General features: G+C 38.8%; 1 protein-coding gene across 9 annotated transcripts in view; it reads left to right on the plus strand.

Annotated features, from left to right (window-relative positions):
- MTDH (metadherin) overlaps positions 1-20846 on the plus strand; it is a 79097-nt gene that overhangs the window by 24778 nt on the left and 33473 nt on the right. For 6 of the 9 annotated variants that reach the window (XM_008001162.3, XM_008001165.3, XM_008001164.3 and 3 more), the window contains exons 3-6: positions 14418-14502; positions 15220-15396; positions 16812-16877; positions 18732-18968. In XM_008001162.3, coding sequence (XP_007999353.1) covers positions 14418-14502; positions 15220-15396; positions 16812-16877; positions 18732-18968 — 565 coding nt within the window. The remainder of the gene's footprint in view (positions 1-14417; positions 14503-15219; positions 15397-16811; positions 16878-18731; positions 18969-20846) is intronic. The other 3 variants (XM_008001163.3, XM_038000250.2, XM_038000253.2) reach the window with 1 other exon arrangement.

Raw genomic sequence — 20846 nt, forward strand, 5'->3', positions numbered from 1 at the left:
TATAACCCACGTAAACAAAGGCTCTTGGCCAGGCACAGTGGGTCAGACCTGTAATCCCAGCACTTTAGGAGGCGAAGGTGGGAATTCAAGACTAGCCTGGCCAACATGGAGAAACCCCGTCTCTACTAAAAATACAAAAATTAGCTGGGCCTGGTGGTACGTGCCTGTAGTCCCAACTACTTGGGCGGCTGAGGCACGAGAATCACTTGAACCCAGGAGGCAGAGGTTGCAGTGAGCCAAGATCATGCTGCTGCCCTCCAGCCTGGGTGGTAGAGCAAGACCCCATCTCAAATAATGATAATAATAATAATGGCTCTTTGACATCCTTAATACATTTTAAGAATCTAAAAGAGTATCATGTGACCCAGAGGTTTGAGAATTGCTCTGGGAGAGATCAGTGTCTAGAAAGTAAAATATAAAATAATTTTGAGGCAACATGCGTTTAAACAAGTATAAGCTAGAACAGCTCTTAGCAAAACAGAATTATCTGCATGCCCAGAGAGTTTATATACATGTGTATTTTCCTTCCATAATGCATCTTAGAAACTATAGTTTAAAACCATAGATTGGCAAACCATGGCCAAATCTAGTGCTCTGCCTGTTTTTGTAAATAAAGTTTTATGGGAACACAGCCACACTTACTTGTTTATCATTAGCAGTTTTTTACTATAGCAGTGGAGTTGGATAATTTCAACAGAGCGGCCTTATGATCTGCAAAGCCTAAAATATTTACTGTCTGGCTCTTTTTTTCCCCCTTCCTGAACCTATTAAACTCCCATTGTAGTCCTTTGGAGTCTTTAAATGTTTTATCTGAGTGCTTTGATATGTTCTCTGAGCCTTGGACTATTAACCTTTTGGGTTCTCTTGTGCCACAGAATTTATAGCTTCATCATTTCTTGGGTTCCCACCCAAGGAATTAGTTTTCAAGGTTCCCTTTAAGGTAAACAAAACTGTTTTTCTGTAAAAGAGAATACCATACCAGGAAAACCATATTTATCCCTCTAGACTTTTCTGTGTGAACTGCAAATAGCGGAACAGAGACCAGAACCAGGATTTCTGCCCCAGTCAGTCATTTTCCCACTATACCATGGCTTTACCTCACACAGGAAGTGGCAAGAGGGGATTGAAAAACAGTGAAATGGCAAATTTGGTTTTAAACATGCTTAGATTGAGGCGAGAGTGGGATCCTCATACTGGAATTAATTTGTTTGTCGGGAATGTAAGAACCGTATCTGGGGAAAAGTTCAAAGCTAGATAAAAGGAGTTCTTAAGAGAGGTTTCTTGTAAATGTCTTAAGATTGTGAGTTTAGCCATGCTGCTTGTGCCGTGTACCATGTCTTATGAGCCCACATATTTAAATAATTTAATGACTTGGATGGTGGATCATGTATACAAAGATAATAGCTCAGAGGTTTTAATTGAGTGGAGGGACCGAGTAAGAGTTAGGTAGACAGGGCTATATGTAATTCAGTCTAATTTTAGACTCTTTCATTGGTTACTCATAAATTAACTGAATATCTTCTATGTGCAAGGTACTACTGTAGGCATTAGAAATACAACAGTTGATAAAACAAGAGCCACTACTCTCGTGAAACTTAGTCGGGAAAACAACTAAAAATATAAGCATATTCTCTACTATCTAGTAGTAAGTGCTATGAAAGAAAACAATTAGGTCAGGCATGGTGGCTCACATCTGTAATCCCAGCACTTCAGGAGGCCAAGGAGGGAGGATCTCTTGAGGCCAGGAGTTCAAGACAGAGCCTGGGCAACATAGTGAGACCCCACCTGTACAAAAATTTTTTTAAATTTAGGCCGGGCACGTTGGTTCACATCTGTAATCCCAGCACTTTACAAGGCCAAGGTGGGTGGATCACCTGAGGTCAGGAGTTCGAGACCAGCCTGGCCAACATGCTGAAATTCCGTCTCTACTGAAAATACAGAAAATTAGTGGGGCGTGGTGACTGGCACCTGTAATCCCAGCTACTTGGGAGGCTGAGGCAGGAGAATCATTTCAACCCAGGAGGCGGAGGTTGCAGTAAGCTGAGATCACGTCATTGCACTCCAGCCTGGGCAACAAGAGCAAAACTCTGTCTCAGGGTGGGGGGAGAAATTGGCCAGGTGCAGTGGCTCACACCTGTAATGCCAGCACTCTGGAAGGCCATGGCAGGCAGATAGCTTGAACTCAGGAGTTCAAGACCAGCTTGGGCAACATGGCAAAACCCCAGATCTACAAAAAAATGTAAAAATTAGCCAGGCATGGTGGTGCATACCAGTATTCCCAGCTACTTGGGAGGCTGAGGTGGGAGCATTGCTTGAGCCGAAGAGATGGAGGTTGCAGTGAACCAAGATCACACCATGGCACTCCAGCCTGGTCGACAGAGTGAAACCCTATCTCAAAAATCAGGTAATTAAAAAAATTTTTTAATTAGCGAGGCATGGTGGCATGCCCCTGTAGTCCCAGCTACCCAGGAGGCTGAGGTAGGAGGATCACTTGAGCCCCAGAGTTTGGGACTGTAGCAAGCTGTAATCAAGTCACTGCACTCCAGCCTGAAAAACAGAGACCCTGTCTCTGAAAAGAACAAAAATGAGAAAAAAACAAACAAGGTAAGGAGATAGAGATAAAGTGCAAGTTGTGGGCACTTCCCTGCACCTGCAGTTCTCCTACTTCTTCCATTTAGGAAAATAGCAGTAGTACCAAGTGGAATAACCTTGAATCTCCTTTAAGTTAAACCCCACCAAAAGGGGGGAATCAATTACAGACTTTTCTACTTTTAAGGAGATTTGTGACAGTTTTCACACTCTCATCCTGATATTGTATGACAAGGTTATTAAGATGGAGAACTACTGGTATAGGCAAAATAGCGAAATATAACTAGTATGCTTCTTGGATAATCCATGTTTTCCCATTTAACCATACCCAATTTGTATATATATTTGGGACAAGTGAGAAAAATAATAACAAAATGTGAAGCAATATAAAATAGGAACTTGCCATATTTGGCCAGAAAGTGGATGAAATTGACTCTAAAGCAATTTTAATTTCATCAAGTACATTTTTAAAAACATTGTTACAATTACAAAAATGAAAGAATATTGACACAATGGAAGCAGAAAAAACAAAAATCTCAGAAAATAGAACACTTTTTTCCTTGAGTTAATTAAAAACCTTATACACCAGTCAGTAGTCTGCAGACCAAAACATCACAGTAAAAAATGCTCAGCAATTTTTTTTTTTTTTTTTAAGACAGAGTCTTGCTGTGTCACCCAGGCTGAAGTGCAGTGGTATGACCAAGGTTCACTGCAACCTTGCCCACCCGGGCTCAAGTGATTCTCCAACCTCGGCTTCCCAAGTAGCTGGGACTACAGGCATGCACTACCACACCCGATAAATTTTTTATTTTTTGTAGAGATGGGGTCTCACCGTGTTGCCCAGGCTGGTCTGGAGCTCCTGGGCTCAAGTGATTCACCCGCCTCGGCCCTCCCAAATTGTTGAGATTACAGGTGTGAGCTGTTGTGCCCAGCCAGCATTCCCTTTTATTCATGCTTTTGTTCCTTTATCACTTCTGGCGTTACCACCAAAATCTTTAGATGTTTATAGGGCTATAAATATTAAAGATGTCAGTTTGCCAAATTTTTAGGGACCAGTACTTCCAGAATAGAGAATTAATAAATTGAATAAGAATTACATTCAGGGCTGGGCACAGTGGCTCATGCCTGTAATCCCAGCACTTTGGGAGGCTGAGGCAGGTGGATCACCTGAGGTCAGGAGTTTGAGACCAGCCTGACCAACATGGCGAAACTCAGTCTCTACTGAAAATACAAATATTAGCTGAGTGTGGTGGCGTGCACCTGTAGTCTCAGGTACTCAGGAGGCTGAGGCACAAGAATCGCTTGAACCCAGGAGGTGGAGGTTGCAGTGAGCCTAGATCGTGCCACTGCACTCCAGCCTGGGTGACAGAGCAAGACACTGTCTCAAAAAAAAAAAAAAAAAAAAAAAAGAGAAATTACATTCAGGGCCAGACAAAGGTGGCTCATGTCTGTAATACCAGCACTTGGGAGGCTGAGGTGGGCAAATTGCTTGAGCTCCGGATTTCGAAACCAGCCTGGACAACATGGCAAAGCCCTGTCTCTTCAAAAAGTACAAAAATTAGCCTGTTGTATTAGCATATGCCTGTAGTTCCAGCTTCTTGGCAGGTTGAGGTGGGAGGATGGCTTAAGCCCAGGAGGTGGAGGTTGCAACGAGCTGAGATCATGCCACTGCACTCCAGCCTGGGTAACAGAGCCAGACACTGTCTACAAAAAAAACCAGAATTACATTTAGAACCTGGCTACATATCTTGTATAAATGGCTAATTGCAATTGCAAACAGGTTATCTTTTTTTTTTTTTTTTTTTTTTTTTGAGAGACAGAGTCTCACTCTGTTGCCCAGGCTAAGTGCAGTGGTACAATCATGGCTTACAGCATCCTCAATCTTACGGGCTCACGTGATCCTCCCACCTCAGCCACCCAAATAGCTGGGACTACAGGCATGCACCACCATGCCTGGTTAATTTTTGTATTTTTTGTAAAGACAGGGTCTCACTGTATTGCCCAGGCTGTTCTTGAACTCCTGGATGCATGTGTTCCTCCCACCTGTCTCCCAAAGTGCTGGGATTACTGTCTTGAGCCACTGCAGCTAGCCACAGAAAGTGTTTATTTATTTATTTATTTATTTATTTATTTTTACCGTTATGGTTTGTCTCTGGCATGCAAAAAGTATCTTAGTGATAAGGATGGTGTCACTTAAAATTTGTACAGTATCCGCCTTGTGATAGTTTTGATACTACGCAAATAATAAATTATACTCTTAAATTGGTCTTTTTGGCATGAATTGTATGCTATGCCATTCTTTGTACTTTGCAATTCTCCGTCAAAATCTGCTAAGGGGGCAGTTAGCCGTTTGAATAGATGTACTCTTACTGTCAGCATGTACTTTTTGCCACTCTAATAAGTGATACCACTTATTGTTTGGGTATTGGCTAATATTAGAAATACTCAGCTGGGTGTGGTGGCTCACATCCCAGCACTTTAGGGGAGGCCAAAGTGGGTGGATTGCTTGAGCCTAGGAGTTCGAGACCAGCCTGGGCAACATGGTGAAACCTTGTCTCTACAAAAAATACAAAAATTGGCCAGGTGCAGTGACTCACGCCTGTAATCCCAGCGCTTTGGGAGGCCAATGTGGATAGATCACAAGGTCAGGAGATCGAGACCATCCTGGCTAACATGGTGAAATCCTGTCTCTACTAAAAAATACAAAAAATTAGCTGGGCTTGGTGGCACATGCCTCTAGTCCCAGCTACTCAGGAGGCTGAGACAGGAGTATCGCTTGAACCTGTGAGGTGGAGGTTGCAGTGAGCTGAGATTGCGCCATTGCACTCCAACCTGGGCGACAGAGTGAGACTCTGTCTCAAAAAAAAAAGAAAAGAAAATATAAAAATTAGCCAGGTGTGATAGCACGTGCCTGTAGTCCCAGCTACATGGGAAGCTGATATAGGAGGATCACTTGAGCCCAGGAGGTTGAGGCTGCAGTGAGCCTTGATCACACCGCTGCACTCCAGCCCGGGCGACAACGAAAGCCTGTCTCAAAAAAAAAAAAAAAGAAAGTGGACACTGTTATTTCTAGTAAGAACTCTATCAGCCACATCACCGTTAAGTTATGATGATTTCATTGGATGTTGTATAAGTTGGTCCAAATAGCGAAATCATCAAGAAGGGGTTTTGAAATAAAAGTATATTTCTACTTTTGGTACTTAAAATAAAAACTTTGCCTAATTATACCATGCCTTGAAATTTAAGCTAATGATATTCTGAAACTATTTTAATTTAGCAAGATATCTAAGCATTCAGAATGTAAAAACTGGCATTTCTAGTTTTTTTAAAGATGTTTATGCATTCTTCTATGTGACAAAATTTTACTGAATTTAATTATAAATGACTGGATGCATTTCTTGGGGGTTTCTTATTTAAATAGAGAAAGAAGTACTATGGGGAAACACTTGTTCCTTCTGATGTGGTAATTAGCAAAAAACAATATTACAACCAACCAAAATGCATTCATTCCTTAGCATATACTGTTTGATGCCGCATAAAAACGTTGCTAATGATACTAAATAAATTAGTACCAGAGCAAATTACTCAGCCTGGTAGGGATAATGTACAGATGTTTCTAACATTAAAGCTTGGGGGAACTTGCTAGATTCTATTTCAGTAATGAAACACATGAAGAACCACTTTTGTGAGCAACTGAAGAGATATCCGCAAAGATATATTCTCAACAGTAAATCACTTATTTAACTTTTTTAAATGTTTGTGGAAAAACTAAACAGAAACCACTGATGGAGGGATGGCTTTGACTGGAATTAAACAGAGGGATGGCTTTGACTCGAATTAAACAAAAAAATAAATGGGGAGTTAGGAAGAGATAACACCATGTGTGAAATTTATTTACTACGTTATTTCTAGGAAACTATGACGACAAAAGAGATAAATGCCAGATTGCAAATTGGAAGACCTTCAAATTACAGTAAGGGTGAAGGTGATAATCATCTTTAATGATGCAAAGATTTTACAAAGAGGATTTATTGACTCTATTGAAGCAAAATACTTTGATAAAGCTACGCAACTTTTAAAAATGAGTCATACATTTTTCTCCTTTCTTCCTCTTTCTTTCTTTCTCTTTTCTTTCCTTTCTGTCTTTGACACAGGTTTTCACTCTGTTGCCCAGGCTAGAGTGCAGTGGCGCAGTCGTGGCTCACTGCAGCCTGGAACTTCTGAACTCAAGAGATCCTTTCCCCTTAGCCTCCTGAGTAGCTCCCCCACACCATTTTTTTTTTTTCTTTTTCTTTCTTTCTTTCTTTCTTTTTTTTTTTTTTTTTTTTTTTTTTTTGGAGAGACAGAATTGCTTAGTCACCCAGGCTGGTCTCAAACTCCTGGCCTTAAACAATCCTCCCACCTTGGCCTCCCAATATTTTGGGATTACAGGCATGAGCAACCTTGACTGGCCTATTTTTCTTTTATGAAAAATGAAGTGTTCCAAGTCTGTTGAATCTTTTTTGTAAAGACAAATGGTTGTCTGCTTACCAGATACTTTTACAAACAATTTATACTGAATCTGCCCCTTCACGGTTAAGGAAGGCTTGCTTAACAAGATGTCAGAAAATAGCCAATTTTTGGAAGAAGCTCATGCAATGAAGAGTGTATGCTGACAAATTTACATCATTGCGTGATTTTGTTATTAAAGAGCATTTGTATGTTAGATGTGAAAATCCTCATATCTGCCCAGCTTGGAAGCAATTTTCTAACAGAAAAATAGCCAACAGCCCAGATTCTAGAGCATGAGTACATGAGATCCAATTCCAGTTCTGACACTTGACTAATGATGTGATTTGGGGGTTGGTTAGTAATCACTTGTGCTTCCGTTTTCTGATCTACAAAATGGAGAGAATAACATTTACCTGGGGTTACTTTGAGAATTTAAATGGAACTATGTAAGTGATAACTATAAACCAGATGTAAAATTTTGTCTTTTTAGTGAATTCACTTGTTAAAAATAAAAAAAAAAAATTATCTCACCCTTGGTAATAACAAGAACAAATGATAATAATAATAATAATAATAATAAAGTAGAAAAGTACCAAAAAATGTAGAACTTTCTGATTCAAGTAGAAACAATATATTGATGTTAAAGATTAAAATTTACTGGCTGAATTTTCACAAAAACCTTTGCATACTTGGAGAATTAGATGGAAAAATTAGTGTCATATTTCAGTAAGCATGGCCAATCATGTCTTCCATTTTGATCTTCTTACTTTTTCAGATATAACAATATTTAATACCAAATATGAAAATGAATGGATTTAGAAGATATTCAAAAGAATAAAGCATGTTCATTCATATTGCTATAACTAAAAATAGTTATGTTTTACAACTGTATACACTATCAGTGTAGTAGAATGTGTATAAAATTTATAAATAAACATTTTGGGGTATATGCTCAATTTTTTCCCATAGAAGTATAAGAATAACAAGCTTATTTAACCCACTGTTACAAGAGTGATAGCAGACCCCTTTATCTGGCATATTTAGGTATTTAAGCGAGTTACCATATATTCCATATATTGATTAGCAATTGGGTATTGGCACTGCTTATTTGAATATTTTAAGATCTTAGAATTTTTGGAACTTATCATAATTTCCTAAGGAATTGTCAATCTATCTTATTTAGTATATATCTTTAGCAGTTTTAGAAAGTTGTAATGGTGGATCTAATGATTATTTATCAAAGCTTTTTCATCATCTAGATTTGTTTGTTTGAGACAAGGTCTTGCTCTGTCGCCCAGGCTGGAGTGCAGTGGTGCAACCCTGGCTCACTGCAACCTCTACCTCCTGGGCTCAAGTGATCCTCCCACCTCAGTCTTCCAAGTAGCTAGGACTGCAGGTGTGTACCACCATGCCCAGCTAATTTTTTATTTTTTGTAGAGACAGAGTTTTGCCATGTTGCCCAGGCTGGTCTCAAACTCCTGGCCTCAAGCAGTCAGCCCACTTCAGCCCCTCCAAAGTGCTGGGATTACAAGCACATACTATCACACCCAGCTCATCATCTAGATTTAAAAGAATGAAGCCATTTGCTGTTCCAGGTGCAAATATTGTTTGTAGTCCCAATGGATATGTATTCATTGTCATTTAACTCATTCTTCCTTTAGGAGTGTTGTGGTGTGTGTATGTATACATGCACATACATGTGCATACATGCTTATGCATGTACTTAACATATAACATGGACCAAGATTTTTATCTAATGGGGCTGTGTTATAGCCCACTTTGTTGTTCATATCTGTATTACACATATGAGATGGAAAGAAGAATAATATGAAATTTTAATGAAAGCTAATAGGAAAATTTACATACAGATTTTTTGAGATGACTCCTGATACATTGAGTGATGTCTGTTTTGAATAATTTCGTAGGTTTTGGGTTAAAGGTCATTTGCTTCATGCAGCATCTGAGCCCCTACTAATTTCAGATGGTAGGCAGGCTTCCTCAAAAGCGTATTTCTATCAGTGCCAATCATGCAGCATTCAAATAAAGGGAAGTAGAGATTCTGTCGAGAATATAATATATCTCTTATTCTCTTGCTTTTAAGAAGCTTGTATTATTATTGAAAAACTGGGAACACTTGAACACATGGAAAGGTATAGCCATATTGGAAATGTCCCAAGGAAGTTTGTGACAAATGGCCAAATCTTTGTCAGTTTTAAATGTTTTGAGATGCAAGATTATATGTACTTAGGGGAAAGGAAAAGGGGGACAGTGGTAGAGATAAAGCAAATGGAGTGGAACTTGAGCTGGGTCAAAAAAAAAAAATGAGTATAGGCCATTTCAGGCATTGAACATCAGTAGGGGAGCAGATGATTCAGGTGCAAAGAAAATCATCCCAGCACTCTGTCTGTAGCGCTTTGTTCTGAGAAAAAAATCCACAGTCAATCCAGCTTGGTCAAAAACAGGAATGTTCAAAAAGGTACCAGTCTTGGAATCAAATGCTTATATGTATGAATAAAGGAATACAAGGTTGAGATCAATTTGTGGAAGACGTCATATGTCATATAAGAAAGTTAGACATTATAAAATGTAGAAAATATCTGTAGTGTGCGTTTTTTTTTAAGAATGAAAACTAATTGGATTGATAAAATATATTGGGAAGGAAACTCTTGAAGATAAGAATTTTTTCTTTTTTTTTTTTTTTTTGAGATGGAATCTCTCACTCTGTCACCCAGGTTGGAGTGCAGTGGTACAATCTTGGCTCACTGCAACCTCCGCCTCCCAGGTTCAAGTGATTGTTCTGCCTCAGCCTCCCGAGTAGCTGTGATTACAGGCATGTGACACCACGCCCAGATAATTTTTGTAAAATAAAAAAAGGATCTAAGATGTTTGCTTCATTAGTATGGCCAGGGCAAATAGCAGTATATATCACATATTTATTTTAAAGCTTTTCATAGGATATTATTTTATTTAATCTTATCAGGACGGGTGTTATTGTTAATTACTTTTTTTTTTTTTTTTTTTTTTTTTGAGATGGAGTCTTGCCTTGTCGCCCAGTCTGGAGTACAGTGGCACCATCTTGGCTCATTGCAACCTCCGCCTCCCGGGTTCAAGCGATTCTCCTGCCTCAGCCTCCCGAGTAGCTGGGATTACAGGCACCTGCCACCCACCATGCCCAGCTAATTTTTGTATTTTTAGTAGAGACCCTCGAGGTTTCACCATGTTGGCCAGGCTGGTCTTGAATTCCTGACCTCCCGTGATCTGCCCACCTCGGCCTCCCAAAGTGCTGGGATTACAGACGTGAGCCACTGCCCCCGGCCTATTGTTAATTACTTTTAGAGGCAATAGTAAAATCAAATAATATTTAAGCCTAATCTATAATAATCTTTTTTCTACAGATTTTTAGTTACAAATCCCCAGATATTTCTGTGTAAACGTAATTTCTGTGATTTCTTCAAAGTCTCCCTTCTTTAAAAAAAATGTATTTATGTATACTACTTTGTAGTTAACAGAGTCTTTTCACTTTTTGTTTTAATTCTTAAAATAACCTTATGTGAGGTTAGTAGGAATTTTTGTCCATGTTTACAGTTGGGGAAAAGGGTTTGGAATGATTTAGCCCAAAGCCACATAGCTAATGTATGATTAAATTTGTATTTAGAGTTAAATGTAGGGAGACTAAATAAGAGGTTATTTGTGAGGGTAAACTGGATCAGAACTGGACTTCAGTCCTAGTTTCACTGCTTTACCGTGTAATGCTCTTAGACACTCTTTTTTTTTTTTTTTTTTTGAGATGGAGTCTCTGTCACCCAGGGTAGAGTGCAGTGGCGCAATCTCAGCTCACTGCAACCTCCACCTCCCGGGTTCAAGTGATTCTCATGCCTCAGCCTCCCTGGTAGCTGGGACTACAGGCACCTGCCACCACATCTGGCTAATTTTTTGTATTTTTAGTAGAGACAGGATTTCACCATGTTAGCCAGGATGGTCTCGATGTCCTGACCTCATTATCTGCCCGCCTCAGCCTCCCAAAGTGCTGGGGTTACAGGTGTGAGCCACCGCGCCCAGCCTCTTCGACATTCTTCTTTGTTTTTTGTTTGTTTGCTTTTTGGGGTTTTTTTGAGACAGGGTCTCACCCTGTTACCCAAGCTAGAATACAGTGACATGATCATAGCTCACTGCAGCCTCAACCACCCAGGCTTGAGTGATCCTCCCACCTCAGCCTCCTAAGTAGCTGGAACCACAGGTGCATGCCACCACCCCTACAGATTTTTTTAAGAGATAGAATCTCCCTGTGTGTTGCCCTGGCTGGTCTCATACTCCTGAGCTCAAGTGATCCTCCCACCTCAACCTTCCAAATTGCTGGGATTACAGGTGTGAGCCACCACACTCAGCAATATTAAACACTTTTTATGGCATCAGTTTCTATCTGTAAAATGGGGTTACCTACTTCAGTTCCTGTGGACCTGCACTGTCCAATATGGTAGCCACTTGCCACATGTGGATATTGAGCACTTAAAATGTGACTAGTCTGGCTGGGTGCGGTGGCTCACACCTGTAATCCCAGCCCTTTGGGAGGCCGAGGCAGGTGGATCACCTGAGGTCGGGAGTTTGAGACCACTCTGACCAACATGGAAAAATCCTGTCTCTACTAAAAATACAAAATTAGCCGGGCAGGGTAGCGCATGCCCTGTAATCCCAACTTCTCAGGAGGCTGAGGCAGGAGAATTGCTTGAACCCAGGAGGCAGAGGTTGCAGTGAACTGAGATCTGCCATTGCACTCTAGCCTGGGCAACAAGAGTGAAACTCTGTCTCAAAAAATAATAAAAAGCAACTAGTCCAAATTGAGATAGCTGTTAAGTGTAAAATACATACCAGATTTCGAAGACTTCCTTTGTTTTCTTTTACATACTGTCTTATTGTGTTTCTTTTTTAATATGAGTTCCGTGTCGAAATGACAGTATTATAGATGTGTTGTGTTAAATATTAAAAATTGTCACCTATTTTAACTTAAAAATGTGTCTACTAGAAATTTTTAAAAATATATATGTGGTTTGCATTATGCTTCTGTTGGGCAGCACTGCTCTAGACCAAGGATAGCAAACTCTGACACCCCAAATCCAGCCAGATGCCTGTTTTTGTAAATAGAATTTTTTTGGAACGTAGTCATGCCCATTTGTTTATAAATTGTATGTGGCTACTTTCATGCTATATGAGCAGAGTTGTGTGGTTGCTCCAAAACTCTATTACGGCCTGCAAAGCCTAACATATTTACTGTTTGGTCCTTTGCAGAAAAAGTTTGCTGCCTCTGCTCAACTGTAATTGACAGACGTTCAATATGTTATCTTTACTTAAGAGTGTCTATGGTGAAGACAAAGACGGAAGGTAGAATCATGGTTGCCAGTGAGAAAAGAGGAGCTGGGAGTAAACGCTAATCATTACAGAGTTTCTTTTTTGGGATTAAATAATCATTTTGAGGCTGGGAGCAGTGGCTCACACCTATAATCACAACACTTTGGGAGGCCAAGGCAGATCACTGGAGGTCAGGAGTTCGAGACCAGCCTGGCCGACATGATGAAAGCCTGTCTCTATTAAAAATACAAAAATTAGCTAGGTGTGATGGTGGGCACCTGTAATCCCAGCTATTTGGGAGGCTGAGGCAGGAGAATTGCTTGAACCTGGGAGGCAGAGGTTGCAGTGAGCTGAGATCACGGCACTGCAGTACAGCCTGGGTGACAGAGCGAGACTCCATCTCAAAAAAAATAAATAATTTTGATAGTTGTGCAACTTCAGATATACTAAAAACCACTGAATTGTGCACCTTTAAAAGGGTGAATATTACGGTATGTGGATGATATCTCCACATATCTTTTTTTTTTTAAGTGGATGTGAGTCTAGTTTGGTACATGTAATAAAGCAGTATATTAAATATACATACTGTAATAAAACAGTATATTAAACATACATGTTAATGATGAGAACAAGCAATGAAACGAACAAACGCAAATCAATTATGAGGTCAGTAAAAAAAAATTAGTTTTTTAATGTATTCTCTTGTCAAAGACAATTTTTAATCACTTTCAAGAGATCATGTCACTTGAGAATATATGCAGGTTTTTTATTGGTAGGAAAAGCAATTTTCTGTCATTGCTTACTCACTTGCTCGAATTCATTTACTCTCTCTTAAGATAGTGTGCAGTACTTTGGGAGGCCAAGGCGGGCAGAGCACAAGGTTAGGAGTTCGAGACCAGCCTGGCCAACATGGTGAAGCCCTGTCTCTACTAAAAATACAAAAATTAGCCAGGTGTGGTGGCGGGCACCTGTAATCCCAGCTACTCCAGAGACTGAGGCAGGAGAATTGCTTGAACCCGGGAGGTGGAGGTTACGGTGAGCTGAGATCGCGCCACTGCACTCCAACCTGGGTGACAGAGCAAGACTCCGTCTCAGGAAAAAAAAAAAAAAAAGAGCGTGTGGTAATACATAAACATAGCTGATGTCAATAAATAGCTAAATAAGTGAATACAAAGTATAAAAATACTATTGTATAAACATTAATTCTCTTTTGGAAGCACTTATCTAAATACAGAAATTATGGCTTATTTCATTTTTAGCAAGCTTTTGAAAGGATAAAACAATATTAGCAGAAGGGAATTGGAAGATCATTCGAAAACAGCCATAGCTTGTATGTGTATAGATATTTTATCTATTATTAAACATCTATATACAAATCCTAGGTATTTTAACATTGCTTTGAAACTGACAAAATAGTACCTGCCATGTAAATTGACCCATTAATTTGTTGTGCATAGGATATAGCAACAATCTGCTTTATGCAATCCAAAAACAATAATCATCACATAATTTTTCATCTGAACATGTTGCAATAGGTTTTAATTTTATTGCTTCGATATTCGACACCATATTACAGTACCTTATTTATGATGTAACTTATATTAGCATGATGTGGAAGGGCACAGACTTTGGAGCCAGACAGACCTAGTTCCTATTATGACTTAGTTTACTAACATTGTGATGTGGTACAATTTAGTTAATATTTAACATCTCTGAGTTTTCATTTCCTCATCTCTAAAATGGGGCTAATACCTTCTCCAGCAAGTTTCTTTTAAGGAATACATAAGGAAATGAGTACAGAATACTTAACACATAGTAACCACTCACTCAATGGTAACCTCATATGATGATTATTGCCACTTAATATGTTAAGTTTTTTAAATCAAACATTAAATTTTTTTTAGTTGTCAGCATCAAACATTTCATTATGTATTTTACTGACTCCTTATCAAAAACATAATGAAATATTAAGTAACATTCTATTTTACTTTCAGTCAAAGAAAAATAAGAAGAAATCAAAGTCAGATGCTAAAGCAGTGCAAAACAGTTCACGCCATGATGGAAAGGAAGTTGATGAAGGTACTTGAGCAAGGGAAAGGACTGTAGAAAATTTTTTAATCCTTTTTTATCAAAGTGTATTATATAAAAACTGCATTTGTTTTACTTTATTTTGTATTTAGCTCTTTTTTTATTACTGTAGACCTTAATATATAGAGCTGTGACACTGTTAGGAAACACTTTTGTTAAGGATCCAGTAGTGCTTTTTCTGAAGAGAATTGCCTTGAAATTTAAAGTCAAGCTCAGTATTTTGAGCAATTAAAAAGTCATTCATCTTGTCTTTGTCTCCTGGAATTATGGTTTGTTTGTTTGTTTTCTCCCCATGGTTCTTAAATATACCATTCCTGAAAGACTTTGTACAAAATTTGTTAGAAGTCATTTATTATCATCACCTAATAAACCCATGTATTAGTGATTATATATAATACTCTCCTATCACTTCTACCTAGCAAGATAAAAAAAGATAGACAAGATGACTTATATATATCACTTTTTCTAAACCATAGATGACAGATTTGATAAAAATTACCAGAATAAATAATAGCAGTTGCCTAAAACAACATAATGAAATTAGAACACATTCTTAGGATGAGTTAATATAATCAACACTCTTGGTTTTAGCTTAACATCTAAATTTATCATGATATTTTATGTGCTCCACCCCATTTTCTCCCCCAAAACTACAACTTTTTTGTCTTCCCCTTACTGAATAACATTTTTTTTCTGGGGCTGTGTCAGGAGCCTGGGAAACTAAAATTAGTCACAGAGAGAAACGACAGCAACGTAAACGTGATAAGGTGCTGACTGATTCTGGTTCATTGGATTCAACTATCCCTGGGATAGAAAATACCATCACAGTTACCACCGAGCAACTTACAACCGCATCATTTCCTGTTGGTTCCAAGAAGAATAAAGGTATATTAGTGGAACATAAGACAGTGGTACATCAAATCAAACTCCTTTTATTCGGATGTACAAAATATCATTATGTCAAAATCTGACTATTTTCAATGCTAACATCATTGTGCTGATATACCCTTCTTCATGAGAGTATTGTGAACCGTGTATCGGTTTACCGAATACCAGCAGTGTTACTTGTTACATATTGCCTAATGAATGGCCTATTAAGTTAAAATTTGCCTTTCTGCCTTGAGTCATATGAGAAAATGATGTTGCCACTTTTCTAGTGTGTATCACTTTGCCCCAACTCTCTTGGATCTCCGTTCCTTAGAGTGGATAAGACATTTATTAAATGAAATGATTTATCACCATTTTGCATGTTAAGAGCTTTCATTCCAAGATGAATCATGCATGTTCTGGTTAGTACAGGTTGTGTCTGGATTTCTTATCACTCCAGCTTTTTGAGAATATCATAGATGTTTGATAGAGCTAGACCACAACTTCAAAGATTGAGCTAATGTTCTTTCTCTCAAGTATTAATATTTCATATGTTCATACTATCCAATACTGGTGGCTTCTTGGTAGCCCGCTCTTTACATTACCATCATTTTTACCCTGGAGACACCAGCCTGCAAAGTGATACTGTTCAATTTGCTTGAAAGCATTGGCGTATCTTCCTTGTCTTTTTGTTAATGACCTTCCCACCTCCCGACACCTCAGTTGTTTCCAGACCATTTTCTTAGCCTTGTTACCTTTTGTTTTTTGCTTGATAACTTGGTGGAATTTATTGCCATGGTACAGCAATGACTTCTACTTACCCATTTTCACTGTTACATATTAGCTATGCTTTAGTATTTTTGTTGATTGTTTTTCACTGTCTTGTGCATGCCATCCTTGCTAGCACAATCCTATGTCATGCTAGTTTTTTTAAACATTGTGATCATTATGCTTTATAGTGTCAAATAGTATTTTTGTGTTATAATGTGTATTCTCACCTCTTGCCATATTTCCTAAGTCCTGGTCCCAAATACTGGCAAAATTCTTCATAAGTTGATGTGTTTGCTTCCAGGATTGTTGAAAAGGCAGCTGGTGTTGAGAGGTGGCAAAGTTGAATCCAATTACAGAGCCCAATACTCCAGTTCCTACTTAAAATAATCTTGATAACTGTTCTAGAATAGCAAACTCTGTCTGTAAATAAGCAGTTTTCCAGGTTCTTTATTGGCATTTTAGTTGACTAAGAATATGGTAACCAGAAAACTCAATTCCTTACCAACAGGGAACTTTTGACTTTTTTCCAGTGGAAGAATTTAGCACTTGAAGGAGCAATTTATAATAGATAATAAGTAAAAATTAATTTATGTGTTACTCCTAATTTAATGTGCATAGTGGCCTATTTAGTATTAAATAAATTTTATTTCTATTTTAACCAGGTGATTCTCATCTAAATGTTCAAGTTAGCAACTTTAAATCTGGAAAAGGAGATTCTACACTTCAGGGTGAGAGAAATTACATATAACTTAAATTGAAGGCCCGTCAAAATAGAAATTTATATACATATCTCTTTCCTCACATGAATGACACAGAAGGAAAGAAAAAAGTCTTAAAATGATTTTTAATTAATAAAGTAACATAATCACAGTCCAGAGATTTTGGAAAATAAATAAAAAGAAAAATCACTCCCACTTCTAACAATCTTTGGTATGTTCTAGTCTTTTTTTCCCCATATATAAAAACATTCAGTAGTCGCTTATATGCAATTTTGAATCTTGTTTATATCACTACGAAGTCAGTAGAGAAGAAAGATTTTTGTTGGGCTTGGGTTTAATATAGCATGTATCAGATAAAATACTTGATGCTTGTATGTTTAAAAAAGAAAAAAAGCCTTAGTTCCTATAATGTTTTTACTGCTTCCTTGACAGTTCAAATATTTCACAGTGAATGGACTATAGTCTAAAGTTTATCATTGTTTTATAAATAGAAAATGTTTTATTTACTCATTTATGATAAAGATTGAATTAAGTAGAGTATTACGCCTGACCTGAAAACAAAAGTGTTGTAGTAAAATAAATTTGGAAATGAAAAAAGCACCTTCTCATTTCAGGCTTCTTTTTTTTTTTTTTGGAGATGGAGTTTTGCCCTTGTTGCCCGGGCTGGAGTGTAATGGCGTGGTCTTGGCTCACTGCGGTCTCCACCTCCCGGGTGCAAGCGATTCTCTTGCCTCAACCTCCTGAGTAGCTGGGATTGCAGGCACCAGCCACCATACCTGGCTAATTTTTGTATTTTTTAGGAGAGACGGAGTTTCACCATGTTGGCCAGGCTGGTCTCAAACTCCTGACCTCAGGTAATCCACACACCTCGGCCTCCCAATGTGCTGGGATTACAGGCATCAGGCTTTTTTTTTTTTGAGACAGAATTTTGCTTGTTGCCCAGGCTGGAGTGCAGTGGCACTATCTCGGCTCACTGCAACCTCCGCCTCCTGGATTCAAACAATTCTGCCTCAACCTCGTGAATAGCTGGGATTACAGGCACTTGCCACCACGCCTGGCTAATTTTTGTGTTTTTAGTACAGGCAGGGTTTCACCACGTTGGCCAGGCTAGTCTCGAACTCCTGACCTCAGGTCATCCGCCTGCCCCCAGCCTCCCAAAGTGCTGGGATTACAGGCATGAGCCACCGCGCCCATCCTTATTTCAGGCTTTTCAGTGCTTGTTCTTAGCACTGTCAGCTTCCTTCGTGCTCATGGTTCTCAACCCTGGCTACACATTAGTTATCCAGGAAGCTTTAAAAAACAACGCGTGCACGCATGTATGTAAAAAGAAACATGTACTTACCTGTACACACACTTATGTGTATTCGTGTATGTGTACATACCTACACTATACATACATAATGATATGTGGGCTCCACCACAAAGATTCTGATTTTAATTGGTCTGGGCTGAGGCTCCAGAGTCTATTGTTAATTAATTTTTCGGTTAATATTAATGTGCAGCCAGGTTTTAGAATCATTGCTTGATACATAATGTAATATACATAAATAATTAAGGAAAGAACATGTAACTAAGGAGGTGTCTTCATATTCTTAGTGGGTGAGTATTCAGAATATGTGTCATTTTCCTGTTTGCTCTGTTGTACTTCCTTCGAGCAAGTCATTCTGCTGTTGACAACTTTGTTAGTATGTATGTTATGTTCAAGCCTCCTGTTTTTAAATTCAAAAGGCAATCCTTGGTGATCAAAGGATAGTAGGGGAAGTGAGTGATAAATATAAGTCAAGCAATCATAGAAATGTGAAAATATCTCAGTTTTAAGAAGTCATGTACCTGTTTTTTAATCTTCATTTTCTTTTCTTTAAGTTTCTTCAGGATTGAATGAAAACCTCACTGTCAATGGAGGAGGCTGGAATGAAAAGTCTGTAAAACTCTCCTCACAGATCAGTGCAGGTGAGGAGAAGTGGAACTCCGTTTCACCTGCTTCTGCAGGAAAGAGGAAAACTGAGCCATCTGCCTGGAGTCAAGACACTGGAGATGCTAATGCAAATGGAAAAGACTGGGGAAGGAGTTGGAGTGACCGTTCAATATTTTCTGGCATTGGTAAGAAGTGTTAGAAAAATTTAAGTTTATTTAAAATTACTATTCTTGTACATTGTTAATTTTTCAGAAATAGGAAAAAATCCTATGAATAGAAAAATAAGTACTGCTCTGCAGGAATGATAGTAATAATTAACTCATCTCACATCCTTTTTGTAGAGGAAGGTGGGAACTAAAAAAGTAAATAACATTTATCATTTACTCTTTGCATAGTGCTTTCACATACTTTATCACATTTGATTATCAATGTAGCTAACTGGTGTAATTATATATTCTTAGTGATGGGATACATGTAATGTGTGAGTAGACTTTTTGATTAATTTCAACAATTTTGTTGAGTCTAAATAAAAATAGTAAATGGAAGTATAGTTGATAACATCCACTTACAGAGTATTTTACAGTCTGCAAAGTGCCCATTTATAATTAAATTTTCCTCTGAATTTTAATATAAAGACCAATAGTTGAGAAGCTTATTTCTGTTGAGAGCCATCAAGTTAAAAGCAAGTTAATTTTTGTGTGTGTGTCTGTCTGTCTGTCTGTGTATTGTAGAAAAGAAATCCACATTACATGTGGGAAACTGCAAAATGATAAGGAAAATCCCACAGTTATCACTGTGCCACCTAGTGACAACCACTGTTGTTTATATTTCTTCTCCCTCCCTTTCTCCTGTCCGCAGCTGTATATAGTATTTTTTGTTGTTGCTGTTTTTTGTTTGTTTGTTTTTTTAATGGAGTCTCGCTCCGTCTCCCAGGCTGGAGTGCAGTCATGTGATCTCAGCTCACTGCAACCTCCACCTCCCGGGTTCAAGCGATTCTACTACCTCAGCCTCCCAGGTAGCTGGGATTACAGACATGCATCACCATACCTGACTAATTTTTCTATTTCTAGTAGGGACGGGGTTTTGCCATGTTGGCCAGGCTGGTCTTGAACTCCTGACCTCAGGTGATCTGCCAGCCTCAGCCTCCCAAAGTGCTGGGATTACAGGCGTGAGCCATTGCACCCGGCCTGTAGTATTGCTTTAGTATTTTTGTTTTTGATGTAACTCAAATTGAATGTGCGTGTTTATGTCTCCCGTAGTCCCCTTAACATTGTAACATGAACATTTTCCTTACTTTTTGTAAATATATTTAATGGCCCTATAATGTTAGCATAATTTACTTAACTATTCCCATATTATTCAAGAAGTATTTTATTTTATTTTTTTGAGATGGAGTCTCACTTTGTCGCTGCCACACTAGAGTGCAATGGCGTGATCTTGGCTCACACCACCCTCTGCCTCCTGGGTTCAAGCAATTCTGCTGCCTCAGCCTCCCAAGTAACTGGGATTACAGGCATACGCCACCACACCAAGATAATTTTTTTTTGTATTTTTAGTAGAGATGGGGTTTCACCATGTTGCCCAGGCTAGTTTCAAACTCCTGACCTCAGGTGATCCACCCACCTCGCCTCCTAAAGTGTTAGGATTATAGGCGTGAGCCACCACGCCCAGCCAATTTTCCTTTTTTTAACCCGTTGTAGTTTTACTGAATATATTTGTTTGGGATTTTTTTGTTGTTTTTAAGATGGAGTCTCACTCTGTTACCTAGGCTGGAGTGCAGTGGCATGATTTCAGCTCACTACAACCTCTGCCTCCTGAGTTTCAGCATTTGCATTTCTCATGCCTCAGCCACCCGAGTAGCTGGGATTACAGGCGCACACCACCACACCCGGCTAATTTTTGTGTTTTTTTTAGTAGAGATGGGGTTTCACCATGTTGGCCAGACTGGTCTCGAACTCTTGACCTCAAGTGATCTTCCTGCCCCAGCCTCCCAAAGTGTTGGGATTATAGGTGTGAGCCACCACACCTGGCCGTGTTTGGCGGTTATTTCTTAAGGACAGAGT

The sequence above is a fragment of the Chlorocebus sabaeus genome, chromosome 8 (genome assembly GCF_047675955.1).
Source record: "Chlorocebus sabaeus isolate Y175 chromosome 8, mChlSab1.0.hap1, whole genome shotgun sequence".
NCBI classification, from domain to species: domain Eukaryota; kingdom Metazoa; phylum Chordata; class Mammalia; order Primates; family Cercopithecidae; genus Chlorocebus; species Chlorocebus sabaeus.